Raw genomic sequence first — 13,916 nt, 5'->3', positions numbered from 1 at the left:
AAAGCATAACAAGTCTTATTTGGCTTAATTTTTTGTGGACCATAGTCCACTTCTTGTAATTTATTGTATATTTGTGTGCTGTTTAGTTTTTCCTGTCCTGCTAAACTTATTAGTATTAGTATGCTGCAACCTACTGTTCTTTTTAAGTATATAGTTTATTGTATTAGCATTTTTAGAGTCATTTAGAAAACATAATGTAGGACTATATATATATATATATATATATATATATATATATATATATATATATATATATATATATATATATATATATATATATATAGTTAATAATAATAATTTTATAATAGGTACAGTGGTGCCTCGCAAGACGATTGCCTCGCGGGACGAAAAACCCACAAGACGATTGGTTTTTGCGATCTCTATGGTGCTTCGCAAGACGGTTTCTTCTATGACCGTGCTTCGCAGGATGGTTTTTTCCCCCAAGAGACCAATGTCTCACAAGATGATTTTTTCACAAGACAGCTATTCTCACGGAACGAATTACATTCGTCTTGCGGGGCACCACTGTATTAACATATCTCCCCCTACCCTTTTGATTTTATATAATTAGCTTATGTTAAAGCTTCTGTTCCTGCTTGTTGAGTGAGTGATAGTAATCTTTTCTACATTCTGAGGGGAAGGGAGAGTAGGTAGGTAAGAAGATATTTTGAGAATACAGTGGTGCCCCGCATAGCGACGTTAATCCGTTCCAGGATTAACATCGCTATCCGGATTCGTCGCTATGCAGGGGGAAAACCCATAGGAACGCATTAAACTCCATTTAATACGTTCCTATTGGGGAAAAACTAACCGGCAAGCGAAGATTCCCCCATCCGGCCGCCATATTTGCTGCCCAGTAAGCGAGCACAGGGCATGAAAACGCTGCGGGTGGCCATTTTCTGCACCCAGCGGCCATTTTGGAACCGCCGATCAGCTGTTTTCTAAACGTTGCAGTACAAAGATCGGTAAGCGAAATGCTTACCGATCATCGCAATGCGATGTAGCCTATCTAAACATCACAAAAACGTGTTGCTATGCGGATTCATCGTTAAACAGTGCACTCGTTAAGCGAGGCACCACTGTATTGGAATTCTCTGCGCCTTTTGATGATTGTGAGGGATAGATGGTGGATGATTAGATTTTTAGCAGCCCCTCCACCCTTGTTTATATGTTTATGTTCATATACCCAGTGGTTCGAAAGCATGCAAATGCAAGTAGATAAATAGGGACCACCTCGGTGGGAAGGTAACAGTGTTCCGTGTCTAAGTCGCACTGGCCATGTGACTACAGAAGATTGTCTTCGGACAAATGCTGGCTGTATGGCTTGGAAACGGGGATGAGCGCCGCCCCCTAGAGTCGAACACGACTGGACAAAAATTGTCAAGGGGAACCTTTACCTTTACCTTTATTGTAGGTTTTCCTTGGTTCTAAGTCTTGTCTGTTATGCTCTTTTCAATATGCAGTTTCAGTCTTGCATTTATAAGTCATTCAGATGTGTATGTGTGAATGTTTTATGAGGCACAGAGGCATATAATACCATGGTAGGATATTGCCAGTGGATTCCAAACTGTATGCTACCAAGTGTGTGGATTCTCAAAAAAAATTTTGTTTCCTTACTCTCTAAACTTTAAATCTGTTTGAGACTTGCTACATGAAATAATATTTATATTATAGGTAGTTTAGCCATGTAAACATCTAAGAAACTTAAAATATTATTTGAGGTTAGATTAGCACTGAAGATGAAGTTGAAAGAAAGGAAGCTTCTGAACATCAGTGGGTTGTGGGCAAAAAATTATTTTCTTCAGGATTTGAGGAAGCCCTCTACAGAAACCCTCCACTGCCGTAGATGTCACCTCCCACAAAGCATATCTACTGTATTACCACAGTTGATTTTAACTGATTTTATGGTTATTCATTCTGCTATTTTTATGCTCACTATATGATGATCTGCTGGATTTTGCAGATTCTAGTTTATATTTTTACTGTCATTTTTGTGTGAGTTCCCCTGGAAGTGGATTAAATACACAGCTGAGTGTATGAACTACCCTTTTAGATACGTTTTCTCTGAAATATCTCTAATGAGAGAAAAGCTTCCCTAAAAGATAGTGATTTTTTCTACTTCGTTTTCTTTCAAATAGAGTAGTTAAAGAGATGCATTCTCTGTTCACCATGAAGGTAAGCCCTCCTAAGCCTGTCTGTCTCATAATATAAACTATGTACAAGATGACTTATCTCAGACCTTTCTGCAATTTGGAGAAGTTATCTGGTAAGCTAATTAGCATGCAAAAGTTTCCCTCAAAAAAGATAGGTAAAGGTAAAGATTCCCCTTGACATTTAGTCCAGTTGTGTCCGACTCTAGGGTGCGGTGCTTATCCCCGTCTCCAAGCTGTAGAGCCAGTGTTTGTCTGTAGACAGTTGCCGTGATCACGTGGCCAGTGCAACTAGACACAGAACGCTGTTACCTCCCCATGGTGGTGGTACCTATTTATCTCCTCGCATTTACATGCTTTCAAACTGCTAGGTTGACAGGAGCTGGGACAAGCAACGGGAGCTCACTCCATCGTGTGGATTTGATCTTATGATTGCTGGTCTTCTGACCTTGTAGCACAGAGGCTTCTGCTTTTTAACCTGCAGCATCACCATGTCCCACTTCCAAAAAAGATAGCTTGTGGTAAAATCTAGTTGGTAAAAGAATGTAATTTTTATTGTTCTTTTTTGCTTTAGACTAACTTAGCTGAACTTTCTTCCCACTGAAATAATTTGGAACTCCATGAAATCATAACCAGTGTGTCCTGTTAATCAATAGGATATAGATTCAAGCATTTTAGCCTGAACTCAGTCCATTATTATTGACATATAAGGTATCTGAAATTTACATGCACTGTATGGCAATTAAAGGGCAAGATAAACCCACGTCTACAAGTTCACAGTCAGCAGGCATGAGACAAAAGTGAGAAAAAATAAACAACCAAATACTGATACAAGTCTTGAATGAAAGCTGTGATCCAAAAGTTCTGTCCAGTATTCAACACTTAACTGTGGACATGACCATTCACTACATAGTTTTTTTTAAAGTTTCTGAATTTTCAGTGAGTGCTTGAGGGGAATAATAATTGTAAATCACTCCAGAATTATAGTATGAGTGCTTGTGTATTTGAAGAATGGATTTTGATCCATGAAAGTTCACATTGAAACAAATCCGCTAATCTTTAAGATGCCACAGGATCTTCTCCTTTTCTTATTTTTCATTTTCCCCTTTAATTTTGTCAACACAAAAATATGAAAATACAGAAAAATACTTTATAGTACTTCCAAACATAACAGCTGTAATATATAGAGACGTTTGTGAAGCCACATTATCTGGTGAATGTTTGATGGAACAGTATAATTTTAGCCAAACCATCTGAAAACTTCAGCAAGGGAATCAATTTTATCTCCTCTGCAAAGGAGTTTCGCAACTAGGGCTTTGCTAAACAGAAGACTCATTTAATGTATTCACTAAACTCACCTCTCCATGAGGCAGGGCACATAACGGCTTCAGATGTTGAATGCTGGTTCTGGATAAATTAATATGGAGGGATGATGGTCTTTCAGATACCAATCAGATATTTTGATATATTTTTTTTATTTTTATCATTGAAATGCTTTTTAAAAAACTGGATAGTTTTAATTTAATATTTAAATATAGCTCAGAGATCTCACTATAGAATAGGGATTACAAATTCTGAATCTATAATATGAGACAATGTATTCATATAACCTTTTAAAATGGTTTTGTAAATAGGGTCAAATAGGTCTTAGTCGGAGCCTCAAATTTAGTGAATTTGCTGAAATTTAGTGAAAATGCTGTTCTCAAGCCTGCCTGATATGTTCAAAAATATGTATTCATTAACAGCAATACTTCTGGAGGGAAAGTCAGTTTCTCCATTTTGTCAGTCTTTTATGGAAAACTACATGGCCTTCAACTGTTCATGCTTTGTAATCTAACGGGGGTGGTGGCATAAGAGTTATACATGGATTTTGCACTACACAGGGGTCCAGCATCCCTCACCCCAATGCTGTTGAAGAGAGAAATGTGATTATATTTAAGGTCTTATAGAAACTCCTTATGGAAGCTTGTGTCCTAAAGAAGCCCCTCTAAATATATTAAATGCAATAAATAAATAATATGCAAATGTTATTATTTCCTGAAGCGTGCAGCTGTGGCTCTCTTTCTTGGCCTCCGTTTTGGTAATCTTGGTCAGCATTTTGCAAATTAAATTAGAAAATTAATTCTTTGTACAAAGTGTTGAACATTTGTGTCATACAGAACATAGGGTGCATATATGTGAACCCAATCTTAGGTGACATCGCTGCACTTTTTCTGTAACAGAATGCTAAATGTCATAACATCTATTCTCAGCCTTTCTTCTGCCTTGTTTACAACAGCTTATAGAGGTCTGTTCATCCTCATTGAAGACTGCAAGAAGATCAGAATGCTTATTAGTTCTTACCTGATACTAATGACCAGCCACACAAATAGCTGCAATCTTATGCACTGTTCTGTTTGTCTATATAAATCCTTGTGTTTCTTTTCTTTGATTTTTAAAATATATTATTTCACTTCCTTCCCTGACTCAGAAAAAAAATGGACAGGTACTATAGTAGTTAGAATAGCCATTATTTTGCCTGAATCTTTATTTATTGTCAACAGTATTTTTAGAGCTCTTGCCTAACCATTTTCATGGTCTCTTACATCAGGGAATAACACATTAAAAATTAATGGCAACAACGGTGAACAAAAGAGTGAAATGTGATGCAGTGTAAAAGCCAAATAGCAAAGAGAAATACATCAAGAGAACAGGTTTTTAGGTTACTTGGGGTACTTCTAAGTACATGTTGGCAACTGCTCACTTGAGAATTGCAAAAACTGCAGTAATCTCAAAGTTCCTACCATTCACAGGATAGCTTATCTGAAGAAATATTGGACTTGTTTATTGCACATCCTTTCTACTTTCAGTGTAGCTGCAGTCTGATGGAAAATAATGTCTTCAGTGTTGTAGAATGGGAAATTGTCTTCTTATTCAGCATTCACTCTCTTCCAACCTAAGTTATTAAAGCTATTATAATTTGAAGCAATCTGCAAAATGGAAATTACAAAGCTGATTGCTGTCTATCATTGCTTTTTACATATTTTTGAATAATGAAACATTAAAATTGTACCAGTAGAATTCTGAAACCACATTAAAATTAGGGTTTTTGCCATACCATAAACTGATGCGATATAAGACTTTGTAAAAGGCTTTATCTGTGCAGTGAATTTGAATAGTAGTTATAAAATGATAATCCTGTGACTTGCCCTATTCTGATACTGAGGCAGTGTTTGTGACTCCCATGTGTCATTTCTGTAGCATTATTTCCCATTGGTTGCATGAGAGGACTTCTATAATACTTTTTGTCATTATGTCTGAATGAGTGGCTTGTAATCCTCACAAGCTCACATGGAAATAAATCTATTAGTCTTTAAGATGCCATCAGAATATTTTTCCTTTGTTTATTTGTTTGTTATACATTTGTAAACTGAGGCATTGACAAGGGTGAATCCTGCAGCAGTTGTGACCACAAAGACATACTATGCAAAATTTAAGAAGGAAACCCCAAGCAGCAGCCAGAAAAATGTAATACTATGACAGTTGACGGAAAAGCACTGTGGATTAGTGTAAGGTAGTTGCCAAGGAACCTAAGCTTCTGATAACTGGCTCTCAGTATAAGGCATTTTACTGTCTGAACATATAGTCATTGTTGGGAGCTTGGTCTAACATCCGAGATGAAACACCTGTCATCCACAATTTCCTTGGAAAAAAAGCAGTCAGTGTAATTTGGTAACTTTAGCAAATGAACCTGCCTTGTAGGTGGCACTCCTCCTACTGTGGTAGTAATGACTCTACAGCAAAATGGGCAGTTTTGGTCTTTGCAGTTTACTTCTTCTTCTGGTTAAGTTTATGTTCCTGCTTGCTTAGTCTGATAATAGGAACTTAATAATTTGTATTCATTTCACAGTGTTGATGTCCACAATCTGATATTTTATACCTCTTAGGTGCTGGTGATCAGAATCTCTTCAGTTCTTTGTATCCCATACTTTCTCAGCAGCTTCCAAGAGAGCCCATGGAATGGAGGAGGTAGTACTATTATTGTTCATTATATTGATTGGAGTCTCAATTGTGGGGTTCCACAGGGGTCGATTATCTCCCCAGTGCTGTTTAACATCTACATGAGGCCGCTGGGTGGGGTCATCAGGGGGTGTGGAGTGTCGTGTCATCAATATGCTGATGACACCCAGCTCTACATCTCCTTTTCACCAACTGCAGGTAATGCTGTCCTGTCCCTTCGGCGCTGCCTGGAGACCGTACTGCAATGGATGCGGGAAAACGGGCTAAGGCTGAACCCGGACAAGACGGAAGTTCTGAGGGTGGGTGGTCCCGTGGTTGGCGGCTTGGGTGACTCTCTCACATTTGGGGGGGGTGACCCTGGCCACGAAGAATGGGGTCCGCAGCCTGGGGGTACATCTGGACCCGGCGCTCACCATGGAAACACAGGTGGCATTGGTAGTCTGTACCGCCTGTTTCCACCTATGGCGGATCGCCCGGCTGTGGCCCTATCTCGACATGGGGGCGCTCACTACCTTGGTCCACACACTCGTAATCTCAAGATTAGACCCTGTAACACGCTCTATGTGGGGCTGCCTTTGAGGCTGATGCGGAAACTTCATGTGGTGCAGAATGCAGCAGCCAGACTCCTCAGTGGAGTGAGAAAATACCAGCACATTTCTCCCACGCTGGCCATGCTGCATTGGCTGCCTATTCGTTTCCGCATCGACTTGAAAGTTTTAATGCTCACTTATAAGGCCCTAAACGGTTTAGGACCTCGATATTTGGCAGAACGCCTGCTCCCACCAAGATCTACCCAGATCATCCGTGCGAGCCAGGAGGTGAGGCTGAGGAGCCTGACGCCGAGAGAGGCCCGGAAGGAAAAGACACAAAACTGGGCCTTCTCGGCAGTGGCTCCTCGCCTCTGGAATAATCTCCCTCCTGAGATTCGCGCAGCCCCCACTTTGGGCACCTTTAAAAGTCAACTTAAAACATGGCTATATATTCAGGCCTTCCCTCCAGCTAACACTTGATTTTCTCTTGTTCTCCTTTATTTTAGTTCTATTTTTGTATTATGTATGTTATATTTATGATTTATGTAACTCTTTGTATTATTTTACTGCTTGTATTCACTGGAAGCCGCCTAGAGTGGCCTTTTAGGCCAGATGGGCGGGGTATAAATTAAATCAATCAAATAAATAAATAAATAAATAAATAAATGAATGAATGAATGAATGAATGAATGAATGATTGGGCAAGAAGTAATTGTAATGATGTGCTACGCCAGTCTCTTGACAAGAGTTGAGAGGAAGCTAAACAGGAGTGCTCAAAGCTGTGAAATGGAGTTCTGAGTGGAGATGATGTGTCTGTACCTAAAACAGAGCCAGAGAACTGAAGGGACTTCCAGGTCTTTGTCGGTTACAATAGCAATAGTATTTTGTAATATAAGAATAAATTGTGTATTAAAATAATAGAAGACCAATAGAAATAACATAAACTGGGGCATACAAATGTTAAAATTGTTCTTACCTTTTGGGATAAACATGAAATATTTTGTTTTCATGAAAATCCTCTGTACATCTAGGCCATTTTATGTGTAAGACATAAGTCTGAATGAAATTTCTGTAAACTTTCAAACATTGTACTATTGCTTCTGGATTCATAAACTCACTGTTCTTACCATTTTGCTTGTCTATAACTATTTGTCTTTTTTTTTTTTTGCTTTGTTTTGTTATGTACCTGCTAATAAAACCATTCTAAATACTATTCAGGTCTTATGGACGTGCTCCTAAGATGATTCATCTAGAATCTAATTTTGTGCAATTTAAAGAAGAGCTGCTACCCAAAGAAGGAAATAAAGCTCTTCTCACATTTCCGTTTCTCCATATTTATTGGACAGAATGCTGTGTAAGTACTATTGTGTGTTCAAAGTTTTAAAACAAATATTAGTTATAACTGAAGAGCATAACAGAATATAACTTGCAGGAGTTGTCTTTATATTTTGTCATTCTGTGAAAGAAGACTCTGAACAGAGGGGCAAAAGGACTTTATGCCAACAGATGTGGCCTCATATAATTGGCAAAATGATGATTACTGATGCAGAGGTGGGACAAGATGCCAGATGAAATTATTAAAATATTCACTAATTCAGCTTAATAGACCTAAAACTGACTTTCCTTCTGGTGTGGCAAACAAAAAAGCATTTAAATCTTGCTCAGCTAGTAATGTTTAATCATATGATTTATTACTTACACCCACAGGACACAGAAGTATACAAAGCTACAGTGAAAGATGATATTACTAAGTGGCAGAACGTCCTGAAAGTTCACAGCTCTATGGATTGGTTAATTGTGGTAGTAGAATGTGATGCCAAGAAAAAAAACAAAACTAATATTCTTCCACGGACCTCTATAGTAGATAAAATAAGAAATGACTTCTGCAACAAGCAGAGTGACAGGTAATATTTTCCTGGTTTTGCAAAATGTTATTGACAGTAATTAGAAACAGTAATTTTTACACAACTTTCTCTCTCTCTCTCTCTCTCATCTTGCTCTGAACTGAAAGCTGTTATATTTTCTTGATATTTTGGACAACATGGATCACAGAAACAAAATATATTTGACGGGCTTGTATTTCTCTTCCTCTGAATAGATATATCATATTCAAAGCTTGTTTCCATTCTAAAATTGAAGGTTGTAACATTTTTATGCATACCTTATAAAAGCATGACACATAGTGGAGAGAATATAAATGTTATCTTCAGGCATTAGTTTTGAATTAGTTTTTATTGTTCATGAGAAGTCATTAGGCTAACTTGCTGCTGCATTAAATTATATCTGAATGCTGAAGATGCTTTCAATGAAGTGCGTTTTTGCAATTGATATGGTGATTGCATCTGTTCTAATGAAGCAGCTGAAAGAAGATTTTAGAAGAGCATCTTAAATATTTGATGACATTTCTTACCCATCTGAAGGCAAGCAAATACAGTCATTTATTTTTTCTTCATTTCATTTTTATCCCACGTTTTTCTCAGTGCAGGGGCCTAAGACAACTTACAAAATCATTAACAAACAAAATTAAAGTAAGATCACATTGTTATGTTATTAAAATGCAGGGAAACATGCTATACTGTTAAAAGATCACTAACTTGGAAACAATATAAAACATATTAGAGAAAGGGAACAAAAAATATAGCACCTCCTCCTAAAAATTTCATTTCTCTGCAGCATGTTCACTTGCCAAAGACCTGACTGAAGAGAACAGTCTGAGCCTGCCAACCAGAAGGAGAGCAAGGGTGGGGGCTAGCAATAGTTTTCTTTGGCAGGGAGTTCCACATTCTGGGAATTGTAACTGAAAATGCCCTTTCTCATGTCTTGACTAGAAATGCCTGTCAGGGCAGTGGGACAGAGAAAGGGTCTCCCCTGAAGATCTTAAAACTATGGAATGATAACTCTTTCTCAGATAACCTGTACTCAAGACACAGTCTGCATTAATGGTCATAACCAACACCTGGAAACGACTGGTAGCCAATGATGCTGTTATAACAGGGGAGTTTTATGGTTTTTGTAACTAACCTTGAACAGCAGTATTTTAAATGACTTGAGATTTGTAAACAGTCTTCAAAGGCAAACCGCACATGCAATGTTAACGCAATCCAAGCAGAATGCAGTCAAGGCATGTGTCACCATATATAAGTCAGACATCTCTAGGAATGAGTGTAGCTAGTGCACTGCCTTCACTTGTGTAAATGTAAAAAACCTATGTTGTCAGAGAGTGTGTAGCCCCCCACTGAACACTCTTATTTTCTGATCTGCCGTTTGACTGACCAGAACTATTTCTTCCTGTCTGAATTAAACTTAATTTAGTTCCCTCTTTTAGTTTGCTGCTAACATTAAAACCTAATTTGCTTTTACGGAATTAGGCAGAAAGGAGAGAGAGATTTGGTTGTCGTTAGAATGCCGGTGGCACCAAACTGCAAAACTTCGGACAGCCTGTCCTAGTATTTTATGTGTCTTTTAAGTAGCATAGGAGAACTGAACCCAAAGGGACCCATAGATCAAAAGTAAGGACATTAAACAGGAATTTTCCAGCACCACATTCTGAGCTTGCCCCTCCAGTGAAGAATCGACCCCTTCTAAATACTACCTCAAAGTCTCCTCCCAAAGCGCAGCCCAGAAAGAGGCCATGATCAATGGTACTGAAAGCTGCTGAAAAGTCTTGCAGAGCCAACATGGCACTTTCTACCTGTCCAGTCCCTAGCATAGATAACCCACCAAGGTGACCAAAGGTCTCCATCCCATAACTCAGTCTGAAGCCAGATTGAAATGAATCTAGGCCAGTGGTTCTTAACCTTTGTTACTCGGATGTTTTTGAACTGCAACTCTCAGAAACCCCAGCCAGCACAGTTGGTGGTGAAGGCTTCTGGGAGTTGCAGTCCAAAACTCCTGAGTAACCCAAGGTTAAGAACCAGTGATTTAGGTAATCCATTTTATCTAGGAACTGCTGGAGTTAAGAAGTCACTGCATGCTCTACTATCTTGCCCAGGGCAGGAATGGTGGAGACAGACCAGTAATTGCTCTTTGGAGTGGGGTTCAAGGAAGGCTTTTTAAGTAGAAGTCTTACTATATCTTTTGGACATGGGACAACCTTGCTTTGTTGTAGAGAGACATCAGGCAGTCCTCTCTTGACTGTTTCTGTGGGCCGGGAGGACCAAAGATCCAACACACACACTTGGTGGCTCTCAGGCTGCACAAATTGAAATATTTCCAATAATTCAGGACAAACAGGGACTTTCATGAGATCACCTTGTATTCATGTTTGTATTTATGACCTGAAAACTTGGAATTTGCCTCTCATAAAACATCAGATTTGTTGGTTTCTGTCTTACAAGTTCATGCTTCTTGGCTGCTTGCTGAATGAAGGGAATTTCTTAATTAATCTGATGACTTATTTGATGTTTGCATTCTTGACCAACATATTCATTCATCCTGTTACAGGTGTGTAGTACTGTCAGACCCTTTGAAAGATACTTCCCGTTCTCAGGAGTCCTGGAATGCTTTCTTGACAAAACTCAGGACATTGCTTCTTATGTCCTTTACCAAAAACCTAGGCAAATTTGAGGATGATATGAGAACTTTGAGGGAGAAGAGGACAGAACCAGGATGGAGCTTTTGTGAATATTTTATGGTTCAGGTATAGTAGTACAGTATGTAGAAAAATAACTCTAAAATTCATTGGGGAGAGGAAGTGACCATGTGCTTCACCCTTAGAAACAAATATCTGAGTTGGGTAATATTTTATTGGATCACACACACACAAAAGTGAGTTTTCAAGTTGTAACAAAATTCTTCATCAGGTAAAGATGGCATAAACATTTAGCAAGGGAAGGAGTAAATGATCCAAAAATTGGGCCAGATGTTTTAGAAATGAATCGTTTGTTATTTTATTTTGCTACTCACATAGAACTGCATTTTTATATTACAAACTTTTTTCACTAAAGTAAGAGTGAGCTCAAACAATTCCTGTTTTAATGATTAACAGGTTTCCTGTTACTAGACTAGATCATGTTAGGTATCTGGCAAAATGTTTTATGAAAATGACATCTACCAATAGAAACAAGTATCAACTATGTACTCATGGCAGGAACATGTTTTTAAGAGAGCAGGTCTTTCTGAAAAATTGACCCTTAACTTCCTAAGAGTACTTTGCAGTGCTTTAAGAGATCATGTACAACTTTTTGTAATTGTCTCATTTCTATGAGTTCTGGTCCTTATTTAAACAAAATAACATCATCCATGCATAAGCATTCTAAGCACTTTGCATTCCACATTGTTGCATTTTGTTGTGTGTCCTACTCAGTACTTTGGCATCATAAGCCTGAGAGCACAAATATTAACACACACTTTTCTTTTCTTTTTGTGTATATTAAAAGGAAGAATTAGCCTTTGTCTTTGAAATGCTGCAACAGTTCGAAGATGCCCTGGTGCAATATGATGAACTAGATGCTCTGTTCTCCCAGTATGTTGTCAACTTTGGTGTTGGTGGTGAGTAATTCATTTAGAAAGTGCTTTTACTCATCTCTCTGAGCTGTTCCACTGATTCTTGCATTTCAGCATCGAACTAGAGCAATTTAAAGCTGAATTCACTCCTTGATTGTATGGACTATTTATTAACAAGCTTTGCATTATGGACATTTAGTTCAAATATTTTAATGTGAGATATACCTTTAGGTTATGATAGTGTGCTTGCTTTGCACAGATGGAGCAAATTGGCTGACTTTTTTCTGTCAGCCAGTGCGAAGTTGGAACGGGCTGGTTCTTCGTAAACCAATAGACATGGAGAAAAGAGAATTGATTCAAAATCAAGAAGCTACCCTGCTAGATCTACGCAGTTACCTCTTTTCGCGCCAATGCACATTGCTGATCTTCCTTCAAAGGCCATGGGAAGTGTCTCAGCGGGCACTAGAACTTCTTCACAATTGTGTACAGGAGCTAAAGCTCCTTGAAGTAAGTCTGTATAATTTAATCAGCCAAATGACCAATGCTTAAGCTTCATTCTCAAGTTGTTTATTACTGCCTCTAGATTACATAGGTGGTCTAAAAATTCACTTAAGGTCACTAGCACTTGAGCATCCTTGGGAAGGTGATTAGCTAGTTGTAATCTGTGTGGTAGTCTGAAGTGTCTGGAAGGTGATAATAGTTTATGCCAATTCTGTAAGTCTTTAAAAAAACCAACAGAATTTCAGGTTGAAACAGATGAAACTGCTAGAATACCTCACTCTACCTACAGTAGTTGTTTCTTTGGTTATATGCATATAACATGTATCTGTTGACTTGCAATAATGTGGTGACATTTATCCTTTGGAAGGTAGCCTTGCCTGCTAAGTATTTTTTTTTTTTTTTGCAGTGATTATGCTGCATTAATGGACAAATTGTTACCTTAAGCAGTTTTTATTCCGTTATTATTTTCCAAAACCTGTTATTCCTGTTATTTAATCCGTATCTGCTCTTTTCCGTCCATAGAAACTACAGTGGAACCTCTACTTCAGAACTTAATCCGTTTTGGAATGGTGTTCTGAAGTTGAAACGTTCTTAAGTTGAAGCAAAATTTCCCATAGGAAAGGACTGAAAACCAATTAATCCGTTCTGGCTGGTTTTTTTGTTATGTAGAAGTGTGTTCGTACATTGAAGCATTAGTTCCCATAGGAACTAATGCAAAGCTGGTTAATACGTACTCTACCACTAGGGGGAGATTTTTTTTTTTTTAACCTAAGATGACCTAAGGTTAAAAAAAGAGCAGGAAAGGTTTTCTTTCCTGTTCTTATCTTGGATTTCTGTTCTCAAGTAGAAGCAAAATTTAGCAAATGGAGCTGTTCTTAAGTTGGATTGTTCTTAAGTAGGGACGTTCTTAAGTAGAGACCCCACTGTACAGGATTGATCTTAAAAATTATCTGTCTTGTATCTTACAATGTTATAGTTTACATTTTTAAGTTTTTTAAAATCCAGTCCTCCCCTCCATACCAAATCCCCCTAGGCTTTTGTGAAATCTGTTTTGTTGTGCAGAAGTTGTTGGGGGTTGTGAGATGGGAGGAAATCTTTGGCTGATTACATCATCAGCCTTGTGTGGCATAGCTGCCCAAACAGGTTTTCAGCCTTTTTATTGGATTTAGCCCATTCTATATTTTGTCATGACCCAATGAAAATTTGGAAAATTGCTTCTGGAGCTCCTGAATTTCCAGATGTTGGACAGCATTGCCTAAGATGTAATGGAATTCTCCAGTTGTGTGCTAGT

General features: G+C 38.2%; 1 protein-coding gene across 1 annotated transcript in view; it reads left to right on the top strand.

Moving 5' to 3' along the window:
• The window catches only part of TRAPPC10 (trafficking protein particle complex subunit 10), a 48,837-nt gene that overhangs the window by 3,229 nt on the left and 31,692 nt on the right, over window positions 1-13,916 (top strand). The window contains exons 2-7 of the mRNA XM_020783909.3: window positions 6,077-6,158; window positions 7,898-8,033; window positions 8,387-8,583; window positions 11,123-11,318; window positions 12,058-12,169; window positions 12,384-12,631. Coding sequence (XP_020639568.3) covers window positions 6,077-6,158; window positions 7,898-8,033; window positions 8,387-8,583; window positions 11,123-11,318; window positions 12,058-12,169; window positions 12,384-12,631 — 971 coding nt within the window. The remainder of the gene's footprint in view (window positions 1-6,076; window positions 6,159-7,897; window positions 8,034-8,386; window positions 8,584-11,122; window positions 11,319-12,057; window positions 12,170-12,383; window positions 12,632-13,916) is intronic.

This window comes from Pogona vitticeps, chromosome 3 (genome assembly GCF_051106095.1).
Source record: "Pogona vitticeps strain Pit_001003342236 chromosome 3, PviZW2.1, whole genome shotgun sequence".
Taxonomy (NCBI): Eukaryota; Metazoa; Chordata; class Lepidosauria; order Squamata; family Agamidae; genus Pogona; species Pogona vitticeps.
The sequence above is the reverse complement of the archived record's forward strand: the minus strand, read 5'-3'. Positions and strand labels throughout refer to the sequence as shown.